Here is a 26,424-nt window from a genome sequence, read left to right as displayed (position 1 = left end):
ACCTGATGACAAAATATGTATCTCTGATTCTGCTTGTGGGATTTCGGAGCCAGTTTTAATGATATAAAGTATCTTTTAGTGAAAAATTAATTTACAATATCAAGTTAGTATACTTAAATAGAATGCAAATTTAATGTTAGCCACCATTATTGGGTTTACTCGAAATGTGTCTCAGCAAAGCTCATTTTGCGCAAAAGCGGACTCAGCAGCTCCAGATTGCGCAAAAAATTGTTCTTCAATTTACAAATTGTTTGCAGTGAAATTCTCTTCTAAATTAATGAAATGGGTTTGTTTGGAAATATCACTCTTTACAGACAGCATTTAGACATGTAATGTAGATCAAACCCCAGAACCCATTAGGAAATGGGCACTGGAGAACTGCAGCACGTTCAGAACTAAAAGAAAGCCTTGCATTTAAATAGCGCATGAGCACGTCTCTCAGATCTGCAAAGAAGTAATTTGAAATGCAGTCACTGTTGCTCTGTAGATAAATGGAGCAGCTAATTTGCGCACAGCAAGGTCTGACAAGAACAATGGCATAAATGACCTGTTAAATCAATTTTTGGTGGTGTTCGATGAAAGAAGCATGTTGGCCAGGATATCTGGGGTATTCACTGGTCTTCACTGAATAATGGCAAGGGATCTTCAACATCCACGTGATCCAATGGAACAGGCTGACAGGACCTTGATTTAAAGCTCAGTTGAAAGGTAGTGAACAATCTGCTCTTCACTCAATACTATTTGCGCAACATCAGTTACAAAATGGCACACACCATCCAGAACAAGGTGCCATATCTCATGCAGATGCTTTTTTAAAAAAATCCATTTTTCTATATGTCTGCTGAGGTTAGAGTAGTGAGATCAATCTTTGATGGTGAGAGGATAAACAATTCAAGCTTCCTGTTTGTAAATGACAGGACACAGAATACAGTCAAGACTGAGATCAGTAGTGTTTTTAGTACTCTGAAGCAATCACTGGAAATGGAGATAGTTGCACCTTTCCTATACTGAGGTAAGTCAGCTGTGATCTTGTTGAATGGGAGAACAGGCTTACAAGGCCCTCCTGATACTGTTCTTTATTTAGATAGCTCTTCCTGAAGAACAAACTCCACATCTACTTATTATCTCATCTTATTTTTCCAATTTTCTCCCATCTCCTGAAGGATTGGGTCATTTTGGTGTAAAATTCCTTGGTCACCAAGTGCCCATTATTTACATGAACTTTCCTTCTGGGTAGATTTGAACTTTCATGGATGGATGTATTAAGATGGGCTGAATAGCCTTCCTGAACTATAATTATGTTGTGAAATTTAGTGTCACTTGATTGTGGGTGACAGAACACAGTCCAGTCCTACCTACAACCAACTTCGCAGAAACTGGGACCAAAACCTGGGACTTTCCCAACCTAAGTTACTCATTCAGTACACTCAGCAAGCTATTAGAGAGTGTTCACAATTATAAGAAGGACATAAGAAGAATTTTGTTTTTAGATATCAATAATAAGTCAAGGAAAACGTTTTCCCTGCATCACAACACTGGCGTAGCAAAAATAACATTTGAACAAAAAGAAGTGATGAAGGAATAACTTAATATTTTCTACCAGAAATTAAACACTTAACCGACAGATGACTAACCTTCACTTCATCGAAGAAATACTTCTTCTCATCTAATGCCAAGAGGTTGGTGATGCCAAAGTCTGTGATTTGAACATGGCTGGGAGATTTTACCAGTACGTTTCTGGCGGCCAGGTTCCGATGTACCATTTTCTTCTCCTCCAGATATCTCATACCCTGTGGTAAAAGTTCAATTGGTTTAATAGAGACATAAGCAGCTGGTGTTTAATCATTAGCCCATGAGTCCGTCATTATCAAAGTTCACCACCACGCAATTGATGTTCACCAAGGATATACAGATTCTATTATGCTCCTCCTTTGCTAATCATGGGATTTTTGTGTAAACCATTAATTTGAAGTCTCGCTTACCTTGGCAATCTGAACACACCAGTTGAGAAGCAGCTGAGATTGGATGTTACCCTTGTTTTTGTGGAGATATTCAAGCAGAGAGCCAAGTGGCAGGAGCTGAGTGACTATCTGGAGTGGTTCCCCAGGGCAGATTCCGAGGAGCCGTAAAACATGGTGGTGATCTAGACTGCCCACCATCAGCATGTCCTGTAAATAAAACACCAGTGCACACTATGAAACACCAACAGAGCACACACTAATAGTAGATCCCCTCCCTCTAAATTGACAGATGTTACTAATTAAGTTAGAAGTACAAAGATCTATTTTCTCCACCAATGGTCAATTCCATGCTCCCTTTCTAAACTTGTAGGGCAGAGAATAAAAGACAGACCCTCATAACCATCAACTTCAGTACAAGTAACTTGACCCTTAAGCTTACAGAACATACCCACGACAGGGAAAGGCAACTCCTTATTGTTTTCTGGTCCAAACTCTCTTTTATCTCAAGGGGAGACATTTCACATAAGAGGCACCATCTTTGCCACATCTCCCCACCTCTTACTTCTGCTCTTCTGATTCACTCCTGTTGTTATGCTCAGATCCCGAGCAAGGTTCTCCAATTTATTATGATTCTAGATGGAGTACCCCAGATTGTTAAGTTCCTGGGAAAGGAGGGCTGAACTGGCTCGCTTTCTTTATTCATCTGTTCCATCATTTGGTTACAATAAGGTTAATTTAAATGCATAGATTCCTTCTCTTGTGCATACCTTAAATTAACTTACATTTTAAAAGCAGCCAATTTAACCAGATTTTCTTGAGTAAACCAATTAATTAATTACTAAACAGAAGAAGAATTAGTAACACAACACACATGCAAATAGATTAGAAATAACAGGCAAGCCCAAAAAGATACAAGTTTAGAGAACAATATACAAATTGTTTGTGAAGAGCGGACAGTTGAACATTACGGCCATTACAGCAGAGGTCACTAGTATCTTGGTAACTGAATAGTCAATTTCAAGATTCTTAGTTTTTCAGATTGGTTGAGATTCTGTTATTTTGATTACTTTCAACTATAACTGAACTCCAGCTTTCAGAGCAAGAGAGAATCCTTTAGTTGTCTGGTTTCCATTTGTCTGGCTTACTAATTAGCTGGCTGCTAGCACTCAGAGTGAGAGGGTTCATTTACCTGCCACATAGGGGAGACTAAGGGATAGTTTTTCAATTCCGAGAACATTCACTAGCATCATCCAATTATTAATCCCTGTCTCTGTGTATTCTTCAAAGGGTAAACCACAAAACGTGTCTACAGTTTGGGACATAATCCGCATAGGGTTATCAATCCCTTGTTACCTTTGTAGTTACAAGAGATCACAGTCCAGTCTGTTTTAATTTGCCTCTTTCACCTTTTGAGGGTCATTGTTTTAAGTTACTTTCGTATCTTTAGTTTTGATGCTCTGTGGGTCTCTCTTTCTCCACACAACCACTCAATTTAATTCTACAACCATTTTTGCCTGTATTAACACTCTTAAAAAATACATTTTGGATTTACAAACTCAATATGCTTAGAATACGTTGGGGTTCTGGACCTATGGCCATGACAGTACTAACATTGTCATCATTTTACAAATTCTCTGCACTGTTATTTGTCCTTGAAAGGTTGACAGTACAGACTGAGGCTGTGTCAAAACTGTAATATTAATAGCCCACTCTTTAAAAAATATTCATGTGACTGGATATTATTTCCGAAGTCAGAAAACGACAGGCTGGTTATTGAAAGAGCTTCCTAGCTAAGAGATAGAAAATTCTGGTCCTATTTTAAGATGGTTACCTACTGTCCAATACGAGATACAGAATAAAGCCATGGAGGAACCAGAGAAATTACAATGCCCAGTTAGCTCTGGATTGGACAATATCAGTATCCCTGGCTTCCCATTTGCCATTCCATAAATGTGAACTCATTTAAGCTGCTTGGATCCTAACTCTCATCAAGTCCAGTTCACCCTTCATCTCTGTATTTACTGATCTGTTTTGACACCTAGACCACAGATACCTCAATTTTAAAATCTTCATCTTCAAATCACTTGGTAGCCTCATCCCCCAATGCCTCTGTAACCTCCTCTAGTCCTACAACCTTCCAAAATCTCTGTACTCCCCCAATGTTGGCTTCTCACACATCCCCAATTTTGATTATTTCACCATTCACAATTATGCCTTCAGCGGCCTGGGACCTAAGCCCTGAAATTCAGTCTCTAAACTACTCCATTTTCTTTCTCTCTTTTACAGCACTTTTTAGAACCTACTTCTTCAACCAAGCTTTTGACCACCTGCCCTAATATATCTTTATGTAGCTTCATATTAAGGAAGTGTTCTCTGATAGCACATTATCACAACATTTCACAATTAAACATGTTATATAGATGAGAGTTGTTGTTCAATACTTCAGCTGTACGTTCCAACTGGGCTCACAATTTTGTTTTTAAGTTGGTTTTGCTCATTTCTTCTCCACCAATATTCTTCCATCCTCTCCTTTCTTCAGAAACAGTTCCACAAGTATTGAACATGTGCTCAAGGTCTGCGCTGTTTGCATCACCGATGGAGCTTGACACTGGATCCTGAAGGCCGGAGGTCAGATCATGCCCTTTGAACAGTTAGTCCTGGCCTCTCCCAAGGGTCAGGGGACAGTGCTGTTCTCTGGTGAGTAAGTACTTCCTCTACTATTTTAGATTGAAAGTACAGCTCCCCCTATGCTGTCCCCATCAAATACTCCCAGGACAGGGACAGCACAGGTTAGGTACAGAGTAAAGCTGTCTCTACGCTGTTCCTCATCAAACACTCCCAGGACAGGAGTACTAATCGGAGGCATGATTTGGCGGTGCCGGTGTCAGACTGGGGTGTACCAAGTTAAAAATCACACAACACTAGGTTATAGTCCGACAGGTTTATTTGGAAGCACGAGCTTTTGGAGCGCTGCTCCTTCATCAGGTGGTTGTGAAGTATAAGATGGTAAAACAGAATTTATAGCAAAAGTTTACAGTGTGCTGCAACTGAAATGATACTTTGAAAAAGACTTGGTTTGTTTGTTAAGTCTCTCACCTTTTAGAATGACCATGTTGCTTTCAGTTCTTTCATATGTAAATTCCTGAACTTTTTTTAAAGTTACATTCTCAAGTGAACATTAACAATAGTTGCCATTTCAGCAGAGATAATGGAATTTTTTTTAAGGTGATGAGAGGAGAAAGATATAAAAAAGACCTGAGGGGCAACTTTTTTTTTTACACAGAGTGGTTCATGTGTGGAATGAACTTCCAGAGGAAGTGGTGGATGTGGGTACAGTTACAATGTTTAAAAGACATTTGGATAAGTACATGAATAGGAAGGGTTTCGAGGCATATGGGCCAAATGCGGGCAAGTGGGAGTAGTTTAGTTTGGGAACATGATCGGCATGGACTGGTTGGATCAAAGGGTCTGTTTTTGTGCTGTATTACTCAATGTGCAGGACAACAAAATTAAAGCCAACTTCTCTAACATTTTGTGAGGACATGCTCTTCTAGTGGCTCAGCATGACAATAAGCCAATCATATTCAGCTGGCCAGTGATGAATTCACTGATATCAGCCGAGTCTGCACAAGGAATCTTAGTGACATGGGTTAGAGAAGGGAAATCTGTCTAGGCTCTTTTCCATGCTCACTTATCCAGTAATATTTACTTGGGCCCAGGTGTGATGCCCCCGTGGTTCAAAATCCTCTTATTACTAATTAGAGTTTACACATGCTAAATAATAACTTACACAATAAACCAGAAGGCTGCTAGTTAGGATTAAATTCGTATTCCTGCATGAATTTTCACATAGACCTGAAGGAAAGCAGACTTACTTCACTCACGCCTCTTGAAGTCTCACAGTCACGCCCTTCCTGCAGGACTTTGATGGCCACTGGAATCTTCACAGTCTCTCCCTCAGGAATCCAGAGCCCCTAGAAACAGGAACATTATCAGATCATCAACAGTAAAGAAAAGGTGTATTTCCAATAGCATTAGATCTGGCTCAATACCATATGACCAGCCAAACATCACTTCATCCCTGAACTGTTTACACAAAGGTCTTTATCAGCAATTTCACATCCTGTCACTGAAACTCTTTCCAAGGTATCACAATGTCTCACCAAGAAATGTTAACAAGTTTAGGTTGGTAAATGAGCAACCTGATTCCACTCTTGCATCAGTTCTATATTGACATAAGTACATTATCTTACCTTAAATTCCTGTACTGTATTGAGAAGCTAAAAGTCACTTAGAATAGAATCTGTTCTTGTGTAAGAAGTGAAAACAGTTCATCACTTGGAGATGCCAGTGTTGGACTGGAGTGTACAAAGTTAAAAATCACACAACACCAGGTTATAGTCCAACAGGTTTAATTGGAAGCACACTAGCTTTCGGAATGCCGCTCCTTCATCAGGTAGTTGTCAGCGGCATTCCGAAAGCTAGTGCTTCCAATTAAACCTGTTGGACTATAACCTGGTGTTGTGTGATTTTTAACTTTGTACAGCCCATCACTGTTAACAAGCTGCACACATTTATAACAATACCTCCCTCATTCTGGCATCATGCAAATCAAGCAGTATCAATGTCAGATCTAGAGGGACTGGTCATTTGTTTTGGTTTGGTCAATAATAAGTTGCCTAAACAAAATAGGCAGGAATGCATAATTTGCGAAGAATGGTCTTTAAACAAAAAGTAAGCAGTCTTAGTAGAGACCAGAGGTATATTCGTCTACTTGTTAATACTCATAAAAAAAGAGAGTATGAGGATCATGTGGGGAAAGTACCATATAGTTGCATAGGATCTTTTGGGGTGGGGCAAGGCAAAGGTCATGAAATTAGTCTGCAGTCTCTACTTGAAGTACTGGATCATGTAACCATGCACATAGGTTACAGGGATTTTATCCTGGAGGCTTGGGTGGGGCTCTCTTCCATCTTCTTTTTAACCAATAATAATTTTCTCACTGTATACTAATAGCTATTCATTTCTTTGGTTTTGTTCTGAATGTAAAGCCATATATAATTGATAATTGAAGTGACCATCAACTTCAACTGCAAGAGAAAGGAATGCCCCCTTCTCAGCCATGAGTTACAATTCAGCTGTCTTGAGCATCACAGGAACACCTCAACAGCACTTTTTCAGAAAATTAACATTTAAAGAAAGGGAGCATTGACTTTGTAATTTCACACATACGATCCTTTCCCAAATTACCTTGTACACTGTTCCAAATACTCCAGATCCCAGAACCTTGACTTTCCGCAATTCTGTCTCCTTCAGAATTCGTGTGTTTACTTGATTGGGCGAGTCAGCATTGGGATCAAGGGGCTCAAGTATCTAATGAAAAGAAACAAAAATCATCAAGTCGAAATGTCATCCTTCTATCAGTAATGGAGATGACTCCATCTAAATCCATGAAGTGAACTTTTCCCAACTGCTCATGAAGTTTAATATTTAACTCATTAATTTTACTCAGCCCATGCAACCTTGAGAAAACAAGTTCGACTCAAATATAGTGGCTTCACTCACACTTCGAAAAACTCCCCCCTAAAGCAGTCAATCTGTGGACCTCTTACCTCAGTCTCCAAGTATCGGCGCATTGCTCTCTTCTTCCGAATGATCTGCCTTCTCCAGTAAATGAGGCCCAGTAGCACCACAAGCATCACAGCCATCTGCCCTCCAACCACTGCTGCCACAATCTGAGGGATTTGTCTGTGTTCAAAACAATGCATATCAAAGCAGGATGTGTCACACACAATGAAGCATGAAATTTCTGTTGTTCATGTTTCCTTGAATATTGAGTAACCACATGCAAGCAAGAGGTTAGAACAAGGGAAGCCACCCGGACCTTTAAAATGTATCAAATTCACTGTCAGAAAAAAGTGTCTTGTTGTTAAAAGTTGCAGAAATGAATAAGGGCATTTGGAAAATGGCTAGAACTCATGGAGACATTTGTGAAACTGTTAAGGTAGAATGTATCCTGGTAGCCTGTTAGTTTACACTGCTTGTCTCACACCAGCATTTGCAGGGTCAAGCTCCCTATGGAATAAGGAACAGCTCCTCATGCTTGGAACCAATTTTCTTTGCTCGTTTTCTGATGCAACTGATTCTTGCAAGGAAAGCGTATTGCAGGTATCTGCGTCCCTGCAGTGTCTCCACAAAATGGCCATTTTTTATGTGACTGTACCCAGCAGATGTCAGCTATTTACTTATAGGGAATAAGAAGGTGTAGGTGCACTGTAGGAACGGGCAGCCAGCGATGCAAACATCCCATGAATGAATAACAAAACATCAAATGAGACTGTCTTCCAATAACCTGAATTTCCCAACGAATGCTAATTGGGAGCAGAAACTATGTTTTACCCCTCCCTAACCCAGAGGATGCAATATATTGGCCATGGTATGAACCAGAATCAAGATTAGATTGGTGCTGGAAAAGCGCAGCTGCTCTGGCAGCATCTGAGGAGTAGGAAAATCAATGTTTCGGGCAAAAGCCCTTCATCAGGAATGGCTGAAACGTCGATTTTCCTGCTCCTCGGATGCTGCCTGACCTGCTGTGCTTTTCTAGCACCACTCTAATCTAAACTCTGGTTTCCAGCATCTGCAGTCCTCACTTTTGCCATGGTATGAACCAGCTCTGTGCTGCTACTCACAAAACTCAGTAATCCAAGCCATAAGTAGCAAAAAGCAAAGTGCATCACAGTAATTAAGTTGATTAAATGTGTTCTTTTAAGCTCTGGGGAAGGAGGAGAATGAGGTATGAAACAAAAATCACAGGGGATTTTCAGGTGTATACCAAACAAGAAGTTCATTATCCAATGAGCCGGAATTCCCCTGCTGACAGGACAGAAAACTTTGAAGATATGTTGCTTTATGTGGAAAAATGGTTAGGTTTGTCACTTCTCAACAAACAAATTCAGTGACCCTTCTTCAGAAAATTCTGCTGAGATTTTCCAGCAATTTCTACTTTTGTTTCTGAGTTTATCATATTTGGACTTTCTCCAGATTGCATTCATCATCAGGTGTTTATATCACCTGAAACACTTTATTTTACTTTTGAATCTTAGCCCAAAAAATGTAATCATTCTGCTTCTTTCCTTAATAGTTAGCATATGTTACACCTATCTTACTGGGTGACTTGTATATTGCAATATTTTTACACACTTATAGGAATCCCTTTGGAAATGGCACAAAACTATAGCAAAATATTTCTGATGAGACTTGATTTGTCAGAGATTTATTCAGAATCAGGCAGCTTTATTTTGCTTATTACACTAAGCATTTGTCTTTAGAATCTGGCAAAACAGGCTAAAAATAGCTACAAAATGATAAGGATTGCCATGCATCCTACTCTTCTCAGTCTGAAAAATATCCAGGCCATTAGATAAAACCAAACACTCAGCAAAACTCCCAATGAAAATGTTGAATGATTCCAGTGAAACATGAAATCAAATTAACATTGCTTTAAAAAATACACAATAGCTAGCATAATCAAATGAGCAAATTATCTCTTATGGAAGGTTTTAGATTTTTATATTTGCTTGTTTTTTTATTCATTTGTCACTGACAAAACCAGCATTTACTGCCCATCCCTAAATGCCCTGAAGGTGGTGGTGAGCCACCGCCTTCAACTGCTGCAATCCTAAGGGACACTCACAGTGCTGCGAGGAAGGGACTTCCAGGATTTTGAACCTGTGACAGTGAAGGAATTATATATTTTCAAGTTAGGATGATGTGTGACTTAGCAGAGAACCTGCACATGCTGGTATTCCCATGTATCTGCTTTCCCTGTCCTTCTAGGTGGCAGAGGTCTGGAAAATGCTGTTGAAGAAACCTTGGTGCTTTGCATCTTGTAGAAGTCACACACTACTACCTTAATGCAGTGGTGATGGAGGAAGCGAATATTTAAAGTCATATGAATGACCTTATGAGTAAACATTTGATCAATGATTTGTTTATAACAATAAATGTTTTTTTTAAACAAATCATTGATCAAATGTTCATTCATAAGGTCATTCATATGACCTTGAATTCCTTTCTTTACAGAACTAAGGATTGGTAGTAATAAATTCAGTCTTCCTATTTATCCCTCCCTGAACAATGTTGCACAAGCTTCTAAGCTGCCCTAACAAGAAGCTAAGCATTCTTTTGTGAATTAACTTTCACAAACATATTTTAGAATGGGAGCAAGAGTCACTGAGTAGCAGTAAAAACAGGACATTTTTACTACTTTGAACTAGACTTCTTCTCCTGTTTGTTCAGTTTTCTTTTCCGATAAACTTTACTGACTAAGCTTCCAAGAAACCATTCAGTGCATTTTCAGTGGCAGAGCACAGTGGTAGGGGAAGGAAGTACAGCAAGGACCACAGAGGGGTTGGAGAATGAAATATTATTTCCAATACTGTACATGCTTCTCTAGACAAACAAAACTTGGTTGGTGAGTAGGAGATTTCGCCACAGGTAATGAAAATGTTTGAACAATGACGTTGTAACACAGACAAACATGAATGGTGTTTGCTGCAAAGTGAGCTTACCTTACTCAGTGAATGCAAGATTAAGAGGAGACATACATTTTGTCACTCTGCTTTCTCCACTTTGGACACTCCATTATCTTTGTCTTTAAATTCGCACAATAGAGAAAGGAAATAATTCATGTCTCTCAGCCAGACCTTTATACTATTTTTCCAAATGAGGAGGCAGGCAGTACTGTTCTCTGTTAAGGTAGTGTGAGAGAGGGGATTGGCTTGACTTGTTCTCATTTCCTAGGCAAAAGTGAGGACTGCAGATGCTGGAGATTAGAGTCGAGAGTGTGGTGCTGGAGAAGCACAGCAGGTCAGGCAGCATCCGAGGAGCAGGAAAATCGACATTTCAGGCAAAAGTACTTCACCAGGAGTGAGGCTGGGAGCCTCGGGGTGGAGAGATAAATGAGAAGGGGGTGGGGCTTGGGGGGGTGGGGGGAGTAGCTGAGAGTGCAGTAGATGGATGGAGGTGGGGGTAAAGGTGATAGGTCAGAGGGGAGGGTGGAGTGGATAGGTAGGAAGGGAGATTGACAGGTGGGACAGGTCATGAGGGCGGTGCTGAGCTGGAAGGTTGGAACTGGGATAAGGTGAGGGGAGAGGAAATGAGGAAACTGGTAAAGTCCACATTGATGCCATGGGGTTGGAAGGTACCTGATGAGGAAGTCACAGAGAGAATGTTCTTTTGTAGGTGGCGAAAATGGCAGAACTCCCCTGGTCCATTTGTAGGTGGCGAAAATGGCAGAACTCCCCTGGTCCTCACCTTCCACCCCACCAACCTCTGCATACATCATATCATCCTCCGCCATTTCCGCCACCTACAAACGGACCCCACCACCAGAGATACATTTCCCTCCCCACCCCTATCCACTTTCTGTAAAGACCATTCCCTCCACGACTGCCTCGTCAGGTACCCTCCAACCCCAGGATATCAATGTGGATTTCAACAGTTTCTACATTTCCCCTTCCCCCCACCTTACCCCAATTCCAACCTTCCAGCTCAGCACCGCCCTCATGACCTGTCCCACCTGTCAATCTCCCTTCCTACCTATCCGCTCCACCCTCCCCTCTGACCTATCACCTTTACCCCCACCTCCATCCATCTACTGCACTCTCAGCTACCTTCCCCCCAGCCCCAACCCCCTCCCATTTATCTCTCCGCCTCTGAGGCTCCCAGCCTCATTCCTGATGAAGGGCATTTGCCCGAAATGTCGACTTTCCCACTCCTCAAATGCTGCCTGACCTGCTGTGCTTTTCCAGAACCACACTCTTGAGTCTTGCTCTCACTTCTTCCTCTCCCTGGGAAAGTGGCTCACCTCAACTAATCACTGTTCCTTGATAACTTGATAGCCCATTATATGGTCAATTGTGGGCACATACCCACATCTCTCACCCTGCGATTCAGGAAGGTGTTAGATTATTTTGTGGTGTCATCAGCTGCCTATTTCACATTTGCAAGTTTCCAAACTAAAAGATGGAACTTTCCACACAAAACACACGGTGCGATCTGGCAACACAGGGTAATGTTACTATGCTGAATTAATTCTAAACACTGTACAACTTGAATGACAAGAGTCAAATTGACAATGTTTGCTTGAGTATACAGCCAGAAATACCTCATCTGTAAGAACTCTCTATAACTAAGCTCAGTTGAAAATTTTGATTTAGCAAAGAATACAGTAGAATCTATCCACGTCTTTTCGTCCAAATTTCTCCCTTCAGCTTGAGATCAGTTAACACAACTCAGAGGTGGGTCAGCTGTGAGCCCTGTGTGGCCCAACAGGTTTGGCAGTGCACTCTGCAATGGAACCACCAGGGCAGCTCAATATAATGTTAACCAAAACTAGGGAGCCAGCAGCTGAATGATTTCCAGCCAATTCTTGTTAAGAAGTCCTTACAGATGAGGTTTGATTGAAAGAGGAAAGACCAGCAACCAAAGCAGGACAAAGAAATGCAATGTGAAGACATGTTGCTGTGCAGTGATCAAAGCCCTGGTTAATGAAAGCACTGTCAAAGACACAAAAGGAAGCATCCCATTTCTGGGACATGAGGTTGATGGCAACAAATTATGCAATTGAATGGCTGTTACATGCTACACAGATTATTGTTGCAAATAAATGGTTATTTTCTGTTGTACTCTGATCAACAGAGATAACTTATAGTGAGTGCTGTGACAGGAAGTGAAACATCCAGATTTGATTGACAAATTATTTATCTCTTCATATCCCAAAATAGAACATAGCATAAGATCCTTTCTTGATGTGGGAAATCTAAAAGTATAATAACAACTGGAAGAGGCGGCTTTTCATTTTCTATCCAGTAGCAGCATCAGATATTGGACAGGTAACCTCCAACACGGGACTCTCTGACTTAATGTAAAAATCCCAACCTCTAAAACAGGGCCTCTCTTAATGCAGAACCCTCTTTCTCTGATACTGGGTGCTGTTACGCTGATTCAGGGTGCTGTTACGCTGCAGATTTAATGTTGGTGCACTGTATCACAAATGTTACCTTTGTTTTCTTGTGTGAAATATAGCAAAACCTTTGTATCCAATCCACCCTGTTTCTACTAAATCTTTCCCATTTGTTTTTCAATTTCAATATGATACTTATTACCAGCAAGTTTTCAAGTTCCACCTTTCCATTCTGTCAGTATTTCTCCGCAGTGCTCTGTCTCCCTGCTGGAGTTTAGTTTTATAGACATGTGCTATGCCACATCACTTGAGGGGCAGTTACTCCTGTGTAATGTTGCAGATAGTGAGTGCCACTAGGCCGGGTGACCATGGATCATGTTTATGGCTGAGTGAGCAGACAAGGCACTGGAGGAGGAGTGGGAATCCCGGTTGATTTACCCCGACTCACTTCTAGCCTAGACATGCTGAATCCAAACATCAAATATATCATCCCAGTTTCCAAGTCCATTATGAGCAACTTGTTGAACACGCAGATCAGGCATTCAAACACCTTACTTGTGAAGTAATAATACAGAGTCATAGAGATGTACAGCATGGAAACAGACCCTTTGGTCCAACCCGTCCATGCCGACCAGATATCCCAACCCAATCTAGTCCCACCAGCCAGCACCTGGCCGATATCCTTCTAAACCCTTCCTATTCATATACCCATCCAGATGTCTTTTAAATGTTGTAATTGTACCAGCCTCCACCACTTCCTCTGGCAGCTCATTCCATACACGTACCACCCTCTGCATGAAAAAGTTGCACTTTGGGTCTCTTTTATATCTTTCCCCTCTCACCCTAAACCTATGCCGTCTAGTTCTGGACTCCCCCACCCCAGGGAAGAGACTTTGTCTATTTACCCTATCCATACCCCTCATGATTTTATAAACCTCTATGAGGTTACCCCTCAGCCTCCAACGCTCCAGGGAAAACAGCCCCAGCCTATTCAGCCTCTCCCTAAAACTCAAACCCACCAACCCTGGCAACATCCTTGTAAATCTTTTCTGAACCCTTTCAAGTTTCACATCATCCTTCCAATAATATGTATAGGCTTTTTAAATGTGAGCCACCAGGAGATACTCCTAAGTACTGTTCAGTAGAATAGAAAATGGTGACATTTTCTTCTCAAATCTTTTCTTTTTGCCATTCAAGTGTAATGTTCCACCCTCATGTCACAGCTTGGATCCAAAGTGGGGCAAGTGGGGAGGATGTTACCTATTGTGTAATGCTTTGATGGGAGCCATCCAAGGATAGCGAGAACAGTCCAGCACAGTAGAACCCTTACACCTGGATTTAATCAGAATAAAAGATGAAAATCACAAGGCAGCATGCACACACACAGTCAACTGTACCTATGGACAACCTCGCCACAGTCTGCAGCCGTTGAACCTCGGCACCTGGTGTCATGGCAACAAAAGAAAACAAGTAAAAACCACAAAGCATTTCTCAAACCAACATTCAAAAACGAAGCAACAACTTGATTTAAATGTAAAGTGATGCGGAGAAAATCTCAGGGATTCAAAACATAGTAATAAATCAACAGGCAGGTTGTATTTTGCCCTGTTGTTCATGTAAAAACGAAATCTGAAATGTCAGACTGAGAGATTGTCAGGTGAGCACATCAGCCATCAACAGCTAGGAAGAGGGAAAACTCACCCAGGGTTCTTGAGTGTTATCATGATATAACAACTCCCAGCTGGGACATCACAGAATCAAGACAAGATTAATCATGATCTTGATGCCTCTTTTAATGAACAGCACTCCTCCCAAAGGCTGGTCAAAATTGGGAATTTGCAGATAAATGCTTATGCTTGTTCCAACTCTGCTGTGGCACAGCAGTGATAGTACACAAATGCAAATGAATATCCTGGAAGGAGCCAGTTTTTAGAATTTGAGTGTGTGACTTCAGGATTTTAAAAGAATAGCCTAATTTTCTCTCCTGAGTCCTCATTGGAATACAAGCGAAGTAGCTACTATTAATGCATGAGCCTTAACTGTGAATATTGCCTGCTGTTCACGTCATGAGGCATCAAGATTATGACTGGTCTTGTCTTGATCCTGATGTCCCATCTGGGGGGGGGGGGGGGGGGGTTGTCATCGTAATAAGACGCAAGAATCCTGAATGAGTTTTCCTTCCCTAAGCCAACAGTCCAGAGAGTAATTACTGCTCCAGTTGAGGGGACAGTCAGCCTATTCAGTGTAGAGATAATCCTCACATCCAGTCAGTTTGTGGGCTCCTCTCCTGCTCATTATTTGGGCTGTAGGAGCCCATAACAAACCTTTTCACAACTTTTGGACATGCAAATCCTTCCACTGCTTCACATTTCTCTCCAAGGGAGGAAAGAAAAGATATAAAAACATAATGTTTGAAGAGGTGAAATGTGGGAATTCAGAGGTAGTTACTGTATACCCACCCCTGGGTACAGTTCTCATGGCAAGGTTTGCATTCTTTGTTCTCATCTGGGTATTTGAAGATGAGACCCCTCTCTCCCTGGATTCCCTCTGGACACTTTGCCACACAGTTGGGTCCATCTTTGTAATGAGCACATTGAAAGCAGTGAGCAGGTCCCTGAAGAGAACAAAAAAATTGAAGAAGTTAGATCAGACAAAATTGATTTCTTTTTGGATAAATGGCACCCTTCCTCTTCTCTGCATTCTCAGTAAGTTGAAATTAAGACTCAACACTCCAGCTTCTATTGTGACCCCTTTCCTGAAAATTACAGATCTCCTCATTCCCTCAGTTTCTTCACCTCAACCGCTCCCAGTCCACAACAAACAATCAATCTGGTCTTCATCTCAATGAATTGCTACTCACTGATTCATCCCATTTTTCCTCCAAATCTTTTTCAATCCAGGCATGTCCTGCATTGTGGACCTTGGGCCATGGACTTGGTTCTCTCCATTTTTATGGTCAAATTGGAATACATGCTTTTGCAATTGCACTGAACACACCTTATTTCGAGAAACAGGTAAGTGCATAACTTTGAGTTGTGACCAAAATAGTCCAGTCACTTGATAACAGCTGGTTACTTGTGAGTTACAACACATTATGCCATGGGTTGGCAGGACAGGTTTAATGCTTGCCATTGCCCAGACAGTGTCACTGTGGGAAGCTAACACAGAAGGTAGACACATTATTACAGGCAAGATCCTTCTTGTGCAACTCATGATGAACAGCAATCAAATAAGAACAGCAAAGGCCTGGGAGGAAATCACCCATCACTTGTTTGGCCATGTCACAAAACAAAGAAGAACATAAATTATGGCTGTGAAGAAAAGAGAAAAACAAATTTGCTTTCTAATGTAACATCAGTTCAAAGTATCACCACTTTTAATTCTGTCCCTGCACCTTCCTGAAATTATCCTTTGAAATTTTATAAAAAGGCAACAGATTCATACCATCCCAGGCTCAGATACCTGCAGAAGTGGGTGCTGCGTGATAAAAACTCATTTCAAACATTGCAGCCTGATGATGTTAAACTGGGAACAGCTGATATCTTCTCATTAGTCATGTGGAAACCTAAAATATAGTGATCCACACTATAGCACCCTCCCCTCCCACTGACTCCACCTAAAATACAGAAACATTCTTTAAAATTAACTTTAAGTATGAAAACCAAAGCAAGTTAAACCGCACGTAACCAGTTCTGACCCATAGGCAGTGTCACTTATCCTCATACCGTCCCATTGCAGGTTGGGCCTCCCTCGATCTTCTTACACTCTGGGTGACACTGCATACACATGGAGCCATCAGCATACTCTCTCTCGTCGCTGTAGAAACAACAGTAGAATGGGTACTGATTCTGCATCCTTCCCTGCACATATGTAAGATCCCCCCACGATATGACTGATATTTAGCTCACATCAATCTGGAGTTGCTTCTGTTCATGACTTACTTGTTCACCTTATAAGATTGGAAGGTGAAACCTATTTGATTTGCTCCAAGATCTTTAGAAGCAGCACTGACATATTTCTTAAGATGGTTCTGGTCTCAGCCACTCTTCCTGACAACTCTCTCAAGCTGCTTAGATCCATGTTAAATAAATGGAGCATGTGGAAGATCGGTTAGCTCAGTCAATAACACTCTCACATCTGAGTCAGAAGGTTGTAGGTTTGACACCCTCCCTCCACCCATTCTAGGACTTGAGAAAATAACCTAGGTTGACATTCCAGTAGGGTATTGGTGGAATGCTGCAGTTGATGCTATTAAACTGAGGTGTTATTAAACTGAGACCTTATGACCTGTTTTAGTGGTTCCAGTGGACATGATGATCCTTTGGCACTATTTGGAAAAAACAAGGAGATGGCAGTGTCATTGCCGATATTCTTCCATTATCTAACAACCAGTATCAAATAACAGATTTACCATTCAGTTACTATTTGTGATTCCTGCCCAGTGCAAAACAATGCCACACTTCCCAACATAGAAACAAACATAGAATAGCAGGAGGACTAGGCCATTCAGCCCTTTGAGCCTGCTGCATCATTCAATGTAATCATGGGTGATCATCCAACTCAGTATCCTGTTCCCGCTTTCTCCTCATGTCCTTAGATCACTTTAGATCTAAGAACTATATCTAACTCCTTCTTGAAAACATTCAATGTTTTGGTGTCAACCGCTTTCTGTGGCAGAGAATTCCACAAGCTCACCACTCTGTGGGTGAAGATATTTCTCTTCATCTCTGTCCTAAAAGGCTAACCCCTTGTCCTTAGACTGTGATCCCTGGTTCTGGACTCCCCAGGCAGCGAGAACATCTTCCTTGCATCTACCCGACTAATCCTGTTAGAATTTTATATGTTTCTATGAGGTTCCTCCCCCCTCACCTCATTCTTCTGAACTCTAGTGATGCAGCTCTGGCAGCATCTGTGGAGAAAAAGAAGGGTCACTGGACATTATACCTGTTTTCTCCAGAATTTTCTCTGATGCTGCCAGATCTGATGAGTTTCTCCAGCAATTTCTGTTTTTGTTTGTTTCAGATCTCTAACGTGGTGATGGATCGGGAAAGGGGGAGGTGCAATGACACTTGGATGTCTGCGTACACCAGTCACTGAAACTTGGCAAACAATAGCAGCAATTACTGGAGAAACTGGAGAAGCTCTGGCAGCATCGTGGAGAAAAAGAAGGGTCACTGGACATTATACCTGTTTTCTCCAGAATTTTCTCTGATGCTGTCAGACCTGATGAGTTTCTCCAGCATTTGCTGCTATTGTTTGCCAAGTTTCACTGACTGGTGTACGCAGACACCCAAGTGTCATCACACCTCCCCCTTTCCCGATCCATCACCATTCAAATAATCTGCCTTCTTATTTTTTGCTACAAAAGTAAATGATCTTACATTTATCTCCATTGTACTGCATCTGCAATGCATTTGCCCACTTACTTGCCCAAATCAAACTGAAGTTTCTCTGCATCTTTCTCACAGATCATCTTCCCAACAAGCTTTGTGTCGTCCGCAAACTTGGAGATATTACATTTTCGCTCCCTCATCTAAATCATTAATATATAGTGTGAATAGCTGGGGTCCAAACACTGACCCCTTTGGTATCCCACTAGTCACTGCATGCCACTCGGGGGGAAAAAAACCCATTTATTCCTACTCTTTGTATCTTGTCTGCCCATCAGTTCTCAAACCATTTCAGTATGCAATCTCCAATCACCCTTATTTTTCCTCTCTTAATCAATCCCGATATCTCCCTTTGCTGGAATCTAAACTGTTCTTAATCCTCAGGTATGCTGCTTTTTATTGGCCAATTTGTCTGTCTCTTCTTTGGATTTAATACTATCCCTAATCTCCATTGACAGCCACGTTTTCAGTTTTATTTTTATGCCAGACTTGATTAAATTAGATTCCCTACAGTGTGTAAACAGGCCCTTCAGCCCAACAAGTCCACACTGACCCTCCGAAGAGCAACCCACCCAGTCCCATTCCCCTACATTTACCCCTGACTAATGCACCTAGTACTATGGGCAATTTAGCATGGCTGATTCACCTAACCTGCACATCTTTGTGATTGCGGGAGGAAACCGGAGCACCCAGAGGAAACCCATGCAGACACGGGGAGAATGTGCAAACTCCACACAGACAGTTGCTCGAGGCGGGAATTGAACCCGGGTCTCAGGCACTGAGCCACCGTGCTGCCCCCTTGAATGAACTTTTGCAGCTCATCCACATACTTTTTAAATGTTTGCCATTCCCTATCTACCATCATTCCCTTAAATAACGATCCCCAATTTATCATAGCTAGTTCGCACCTAATACCACCGTAATTTCCTTTATTTAAATTCAGGACCCTAGTCTCAGAAACAACTTCGTCACTCTCATCTTAATGAAGAATTTTATCCTATTATGGTCACTTTTCCCTAAGGGCTCATGCAAAACTAGATTGGGCATTATGTAATAAAGAAAAAATAACTGACAATCAAGGAGGCCTTTGAATTGAATTGAAGTACTTTAGGATGTTTGAGAAAAATGATCTGGTGCTTTTTGAATACAAAACTTTCTACCTTTCACAAAGCACAGACCAAATCAAGGGGAGATCTGATGATATCATAAGATTTAGAAATTTAATATCTTACAAGACATTTTTTAACATTTATGTATTATTTTAGAGACAATGATAATTGTTCTCCGAGCGGGCAATCAGAATCGGACTCTCTTTCAGGGTGGTGTAAGTGCAGAATATCTAACAACTAAGAGTATGTTACAAAGCAAGGTTTAGAGAACAAAGCTTTAGTAGTTGATCAACAGGATGAACAGCCTTTGAAATGCCTTCTTACTTGTCATATCCCCTACACTGTGTGGTTTTAAATCAGCTCTTGGTGTGACAAAGTCAAAGTGAACATGTGATTGAAAGACACAATTTGAACTGGAGTGCTGTTGCATCAGAGGGTTTGAAAAGCTGTGATAAAAGAATCACTCCTGAGTTAAATAAACAATAATATGGTAATTTCACAGGACAAGCAGCTTGTAGTAGAAAGCTCTCACATAAGGACCAAAAGGTAGTTTTCTCTACTCAATTATTGCGGGTTGCAGGTACTCCATATGACTGAGATCATGAATGCAGGGGGAAAAGGCTACTGGAAATCTTTTTAATCCCGAGTCCATACAGGAAGATGAAATTGGATATAGCAGCATTGGGAGAAGACATCGATGCAAATAGGACATTTCAGGAAGTGACTAGGGATAATGCAGTAAGTGTCACAGCCACTCACCCTTCCTGGAAATTACAATTCTTCACACAGGTGCCACCACGACTATGGAAGGCACAGGACAGACACTGACTTGGGCCTGGCCCCCAACATCCATCACTGGAACACAAAGGATCACACACCTTTTTCTCAGCCTCTGGAAAAAGAAAGAAGAAAGAGATACATGCACAAATCAGTATGGACATACAGCAAGTTTGACCCAATATTTCGATATATCCCAGCTCCACCCACCAACTTCAGTCAGGAGGTGGCTACTCTTTCCTGACCTCAAATATCCATCGACAATTTGCTGTTTGCAAAGGATTCAGAGCAGAATGCCTCCTGCCCCTTAATGTTAACACCTAGCTTCCTGATGGCATAGTGAATGTTCTGTGTGCTATCGTATCTTATTAAAGTCCAGGTGTGGTTAAGATTTTAGTATCAGATGATGCAATAATAGCATTACAATTGATCTGTATTTAGGGACATGAGGAGGGATATTAACATCAGCCAGGATTCCTATCACTGATTGTTAAACATTGACTTCCCCACTTCCTAGGTATGCATGCATATGGATTTAAGATAGGGACAAATTGCCCACAAGGTCAAAGAGTCATCAGTGACTCAAATGAGATATCAGAGAGCTACACAAAAGCAACCTTACTCCAGTGAGGTGTTATGTCTCTACAACAGAGACGATGCTTCAGGCATTCTCTACTGGCCTCCAGAGATCAAATGCAGAATATGTGATGAAAGCAGGAACAGTAAGTGATAGAACGAGCAGCACTGGCAAAACATGCTGCAGCCCACTTTTATTTTGTGATCAGAAGGATATTCTTCATCAGCAATTGGTGAACAAGTTGAATTTTTCATTCTTCACCATGGAAGCAATGACAACAATCTTCTATAGTCCAGGCACTTTCTCATGTATAAATGTAGTGTGCTTCAGGGCTGAGGGACAGAAGTTTGCTAAATTTTCTTGTCACTGATGTAGCTAGGTGATCATTACCAGAGAAGAATTGTGTGCTTAAGATATTAGTGTTGTTTTAGTACCAACTAAACTCAACAGAAAAAAATGCACTCTGCAGTTTGGGGTTGCCATTAAACTCCAGCCTGTGATTGTTGCCCACGGAACTGGAATTAAGCTGCATGTTTTAAGGCAAGTCATCAATCACAGTACCTGTTAAATGTGCTTTTTCTATTTCAGCCATTTTCTCATGACACATTTAGGACTCATTAGGGGTTTGATATGTAAGCCGCAGCTAATTTACTTTCTTCTTCCAAACATTCTGACTCTTACTTGGGTACAGTGCCACAGCACTGACAACTCCCCAGTGCATTGCGCAAGGGGACCATGTCATTCAATTCGGCAAACATGGTTAGGCTGTCCATCAGCTTGAGGCATCACAGCCAAGTTGATCACAAACTCACACCCAACAGGGGCTGCTGGACCATGATCAGGTGGAGGGGTTGACAATTACCCTTCTATAAACCAGGGTCACTGCCTAACAGTCTGGCTGCACTTGGCTAACTCAGTTCAAGACCAGAGTCAAAACTGGGTGCTCTTACATCATACAGGCAGTGAACATAGCTGCTCAATCAGTCCTCAGTCTGGAGTGTCTCTTTCAATATCACACTATGACAAGCCAAAACAGTATTACAAGAGCAGTATCAGTTCTTACACCTGCTAACTTTCTGTGTGAGAAGGAAACCTTATACAAGCTCAAGGTCTCTTTCCCTCCCTCCTTTTCTATTCAGATTAGAAGCTTTGACAAAATCTTTTTTTTTTCAACAATAATCATTTTCAAGATAAATATTCATTCAGATAATTGCATTATAAATTATTATTTTATGTAACACATATCCATTCATTCTGTGTGCAAGAGTTTGACCTGATTATTACCTTTAATTTAATACACTTACTCAAGGGGTATATTTAAGAGATGGATACTCAGTTAGCATAGTACTACAATAAATGTACCTTTGCCTCAAAAGATACCCTTGAATAACATAATAAAATTGAAGTAGTAACTATTCAACTCCACAATCTCGCTGTTCCCAAACTGCTTAACTGGCATTCAATCCTGAGACACCAATAATTTCCTCTTTTTAACATTAGGAAGATTGAAGCCATTGTCTTCAGACTCAGGCACAAATTTCATTCCCTCACTGATTCTATACCTTGACCTGTCTCACGTTGAACCAGACTGACCATAAGCTCTCTGTCTGATTTGACCCTGAGCTAAGCCTCTCACTCATGAACATCTCCATCACAAAGACCATATACTCCTAACTCTATAACATCTTCCGTTAGTGCTCCTGCATCAATTCATCTGCTGCTGAAACTCTCATTTCCACCTTGCTTTCCTCCAAGCCAAACCATTACAATAGTACATTGGTACCCGTCCAACCAATACCTTGATTTTTAATTTATCATTCCTTGTGCTCAAATCCCTCTATTGTCTCAACTCTCCCTATAATTTTTAACCTTCTCCAGGTCTACAGCCCTCCAAGAATTCTGCATTCCTCTAATTCTGGCCTCTTCTGCACCTCTCACTTCTGTTACCCACCACTGTCAGCTGTGTCTTGAATTGCCTAGACCCTAACCTCTGGAATTCCTCTTTAAACCTCTATTCCTTTAAGTTGTTCCTTAAAGTTCTCTCTTTAGTTGGCTGTTCCAATGTCCTGTTATATTGCTCAGTGTTAATTTTAAAAAATCTTGCTATAGTGAATCACCTTGTGTTAAAGAGGCTTTGTTATTACAGATTGCTATTGAGTTTCAGAGAGAAAAGAAACGTGTTCCTCTCACTTACTGCAGGTTGCTTCTGGTTTGTTTCTCTTGATGATGGGTTCAGGGATCATTGTCCTCCGACTGTATAGTGCTGTCCAGTTCAATGTGTGATAGTAGCAGAGTAATTTATTGAATGCCACGTACACCTGTCCAGCACCAATCTCTTTTAACGACTGAAACCCAAGAGATGTCACTTGCTTCAACTTCATGATCATCAGAGACAAACCACGGCTACAAAAAAGGCAGTGAGGATCACAGTGAGGGGTCTTGGAACTAATTATAGTGGTACAGTACTTGATTTTTCTCATCCACTTCTATTCCCTACCGTCACCCTCCCATGCAACATAAGATGACACCTCCAATCAAGAGCTCACTGTGCAGGGAATCTGGAAGCAAAAACTCTTATGTTCCGGTAGATTAATGCAGACTAGTTGATTTGTATATTTGTAGGTATATTCCCATGTGTTACTGTATGACAGCAAGGAACTGACCACAGATCGCTCAATTATGGGTAGGGTAACAGTGAATCATAGAATCCCTACAGCGTGGAAACAGACCCTTCGGCCCCACAAGTCCACGCCAACCCACTAAAGAGTATCCCACCAAAACCCATTCCCCAACCCTATTCCTCTACATTTACTCCTGACTAATGCATCTAACCTACACATCCCTGAAGACTACGGGTAATTTAGCATGGCCAGTTCACCTAACCTGCACACCTTTGAACTGTGGCAGGAAACCAGAGCACCCAGAGGAAACCTGCGCAGACACAGGGAGAATGTGCAAACTCCACACAGACAGTTGTCCAAGGCTGGAATTGAACTCAGGTACCTGGCACTGTGAGGCAGCAGTGCTAACCACTAAGCCACCATGCCACCGTGGTTATGTTATTGATAATCCAGAGGTTTGCCTAATGACCCAGAGACATTACGAATCTCAATAGCAGGCATCTGGGCAATTGATTCAAGAGGTCTGCAATAAAAAGCTATTATCAGTAATAGTGACCATGAAACCAATGGATTGTCTCAAAACAAAACATCTGGTTCACTAATATCCTTTTGAGAAGGAAACCAACTATTCATATCCAGTCTGGCTGACAGGAGATTGTACGTAATTAGACCCAACCCATACTAATGTGGTTTGCTTCTAACTACCCTGTGAAATAGCCTAACAAACCATTCAGTTGTATTCAAGAAGGTAACAACTCACCACCATCTTTGGACAATCAGGGATGGAAAATAAATGCCTGCCTTGTCAGTGACATCTGCATTCCATTCTAAAAGATCACTCCAAGGCTCTTTTATCATTCCCTCTTCTGAAGGCACTGACTCTCACAGGGGTATATTCCATATGCAACAATGTCTCACCTATAAATGTCCACTCTTCATGTTTAATTCCAGACAGTGTATGTGGGCAGCTGCAGTGGAGGGGGGTTGGAATGTCCTCATCACACTTGAGCCCAATCCTATTCTCATCCACGATCCAATGAGGAAGTTACAACAGGAGCCACTTGATTCTGATTAGAAATTTTGAGCTGACATTTCACCAGCCTCTCTCCCTTATCAGGTTAGAATACTGAAGCTACCTGGGCAACCCCTCAATTGTCTGACTGAGATTTGATACCTTCACATCACTAAGCCTCTTTTTTTTGGAAATTCTTACTTGTAAAGTGTCCTGCCTCCAATAGTAGTTAGATTGGAAAAGACACTAAAATCCGTCATGTTTTGTGGCCAGGACTGAATATTCAAGTAACCTAGAAAGAGAACGAATTCAGGCACGATGTTAGACTACTTCAAATTGACAGACCTTACACTCAAAATATCAGCCTTGCATCATCATTGTGTTTGATTTTTTGAGTACACTTCTGTCCCAGATCATTAAAAATAGGACCACAGGAGCAGGAATATATAATTCAGCCCACCCAGATACTCCAGAATAGTTTTATTTTTGTAAATCCTCTCTTGCTGTTTGCATCCTTGGCTGAGGATTCAGCCAGCCTGTACTTCGTTTTCTGCGAATCACCCAATAACTGGAAACAGAAGTGTGCAAGAGAGGCCCAGGGCCAATTAATTATCCTCCCCTCCACATTTCCCTTAATATCTAGTTTTAGAAGCAGGATGGTGTTTGGCAGCCCTTTGGATCCATGCCCAGAATGAAGTTTGATATGATCAACACCCTGGCTCAGCCTCTCAGATTGTACCTAATGTTATGCTGTACTGGTATAACCTTGTCCCAAAATCAGGCTGTATCTGGAAGGCACACAATGTACTGGCATGAATTTTATATCCATCAGATAATTGAATAAAATCATTAAGCACTGTTTAGAGCACTGGAGTTAAAAAACTTATGAACTAGCCCTTAAATCTGTGAACTCAAAAATACATAACGAACCAAACTACTCGACTCCACTTCAGGATTTTTGCCATCTTGTTGAAGTACCCACCTGTTATCTCTTGAACAGTTTGAAATACCTTCAGTTTTTCTGGATCAAGAGGTGCAATTTTGTGATACAGATCCCTAAAACCAGCATAAAAGCAGGAATTAAATTCATTCTGAAACTAAGACAAGTTCCATCACCTGCAAACCATATGACCCTTGAACCATATAATCCATTAGCAAAACTATTTACAAAATTCTCAAACACTTTGTACATATTAGAGAACTCGCAACTCAACCGGCACTTTTCTTCAGATTCACAAAGCCAAAAAAAATTCAGAACATTAACATGCAAACAAGATAAAAAGAGGAAAACAGTTTTGTAATCAAATTTAGTCCTTGCTGTGTGTGAATAGGAGTGAAGCCCTGAAATTGAATGTGTTATTATCTCAGTGAGGTTAGAAATAGTTTTCCAAGATGAAAGGTGACTTAAAACATGACAGAATTCCCCTCATGGCTCAGCTGAAAATGACCAAACTATTCAGACTATAGGGCCCTGATTTAATCTGAACCAGGGAGAAAGTTGGAATGTTACAGTTAGTTTCTGCACTGTGATGGGACTGCTGCTGAAAAGTCCAATTTCTGAAGAGGGAGAAATGAAACATGGGGGTGTTACTGAAAGAGGATTTGATTTGGCGACAAAAGAATATCTATTATCTGTGCCATTCAGCACCTCCCTTCCCCTAGCTAAAAGTGTCACATTACTCCCAGGTCCCTGCAAAAGACAAACTTCAACCAAGTGGTACAAATCCCCACACTGATGTCCATTCATTATTTTCCTAGTGGGTGAAATGAATGAGCAAGAGTGAGTTAATATTCCACAAAAATAAAACAATGAATTGCCAATGCTGGAGATTTGAAACAAAGACAGAAGATGCTAGAGAAGCTCAGCAAATCTGGCAAAACCTATGGAGAGAGAAACAGAGTTAATGTTTCGAGTCCAGTGACCCTTCTTCAGACTGAAAGCAGCTGGGAAGTGGTGGTATTTATGCTGATAACAGGATGGGCTTGGAGTGGAAGGAGTTCGTGAAATAGA

General features: G+C 41.2%; 1 protein-coding gene and 1 long non-coding RNA gene across 5 annotated transcripts in view; one reads left to right on the top strand and one right to left on the bottom strand.

Annotated features, from left to right (window-relative positions):
* The window catches only part of LOC140471259 (receptor tyrosine-protein kinase erbB-4-like), a 170,775-nt gene that overhangs the window by 19,553 nt on the left and 124,798 nt on the right, over positions 1-26,424 (bottom strand). The window contains exons 10-21 of one of the 2 annotated variants that reach the window (XM_072567223.1): positions 25,396-25,469; positions 24,615-24,705; positions 22,975-23,183; positions 20,186-20,318; positions 16,653-16,743; positions 15,387-15,541; positions 14,325-14,369; positions 7,574-7,709; positions 7,212-7,334; positions 5,837-5,935; positions 1,983-2,168; positions 1,635-1,790 (exon numbers count right to left, since the gene is read on the bottom strand). In XM_072567223.1, the coding sequence (XP_072423324.1) occupies positions 1,635-1,790; positions 1,983-2,168; positions 5,837-5,935; positions 7,212-7,334; positions 7,574-7,709; positions 14,325-14,369; positions 15,387-15,541; positions 16,653-16,743; positions 20,186-20,318; positions 22,975-23,183; positions 24,615-24,705; positions 25,396-25,469 (1,498 nt within the window). Of the gene's footprint in view, positions 1-1,634; positions 1,791-1,982; positions 2,169-5,836; positions 5,936-7,211; positions 7,335-7,573; positions 7,710-14,187; positions 14,260-14,324; positions 14,370-15,386; positions 15,542-16,652; positions 16,744-20,185; positions 20,319-22,974; positions 23,184-24,614; positions 24,706-25,395; positions 25,470-26,424 lie in introns of both variants that reach the window. The other variant, XM_072567222.1, reaches the window with a different exon arrangement.
* Positions 1-26,424, top strand: part of LOC140471262 (uncharacterized) — a 115,879-nt gene that overhangs the window by 37,677 nt on the left and 51,778 nt on the right. For 2 of the 3 annotated variants that reach the window (XR_011956941.1, XR_011956943.1), the window contains exon 3: positions 4,501-4,658. This is a non-coding gene — a long non-coding RNA (uncharacterized lncRNA). Of the gene's footprint in view, positions 1-4,500; positions 4,663-26,424 lie in introns of all 3 variants that reach the window. The other variant, XR_011956945.1, reaches the window with a different exon arrangement.

This window comes from Chiloscyllium punctatum, chromosome X, assembly GCF_047496795.1.
Source record: "Chiloscyllium punctatum isolate Juve2018m chromosome X, sChiPun1.3, whole genome shotgun sequence".
Taxonomy (NCBI): Eukaryota; Metazoa; Chordata; class Chondrichthyes; order Orectolobiformes; family Hemiscylliidae; genus Chiloscyllium; species Chiloscyllium punctatum.
The sequence above is the reverse complement of the archived record's forward strand: the minus strand, read 5'-3'. Positions and strand labels throughout refer to the sequence as shown.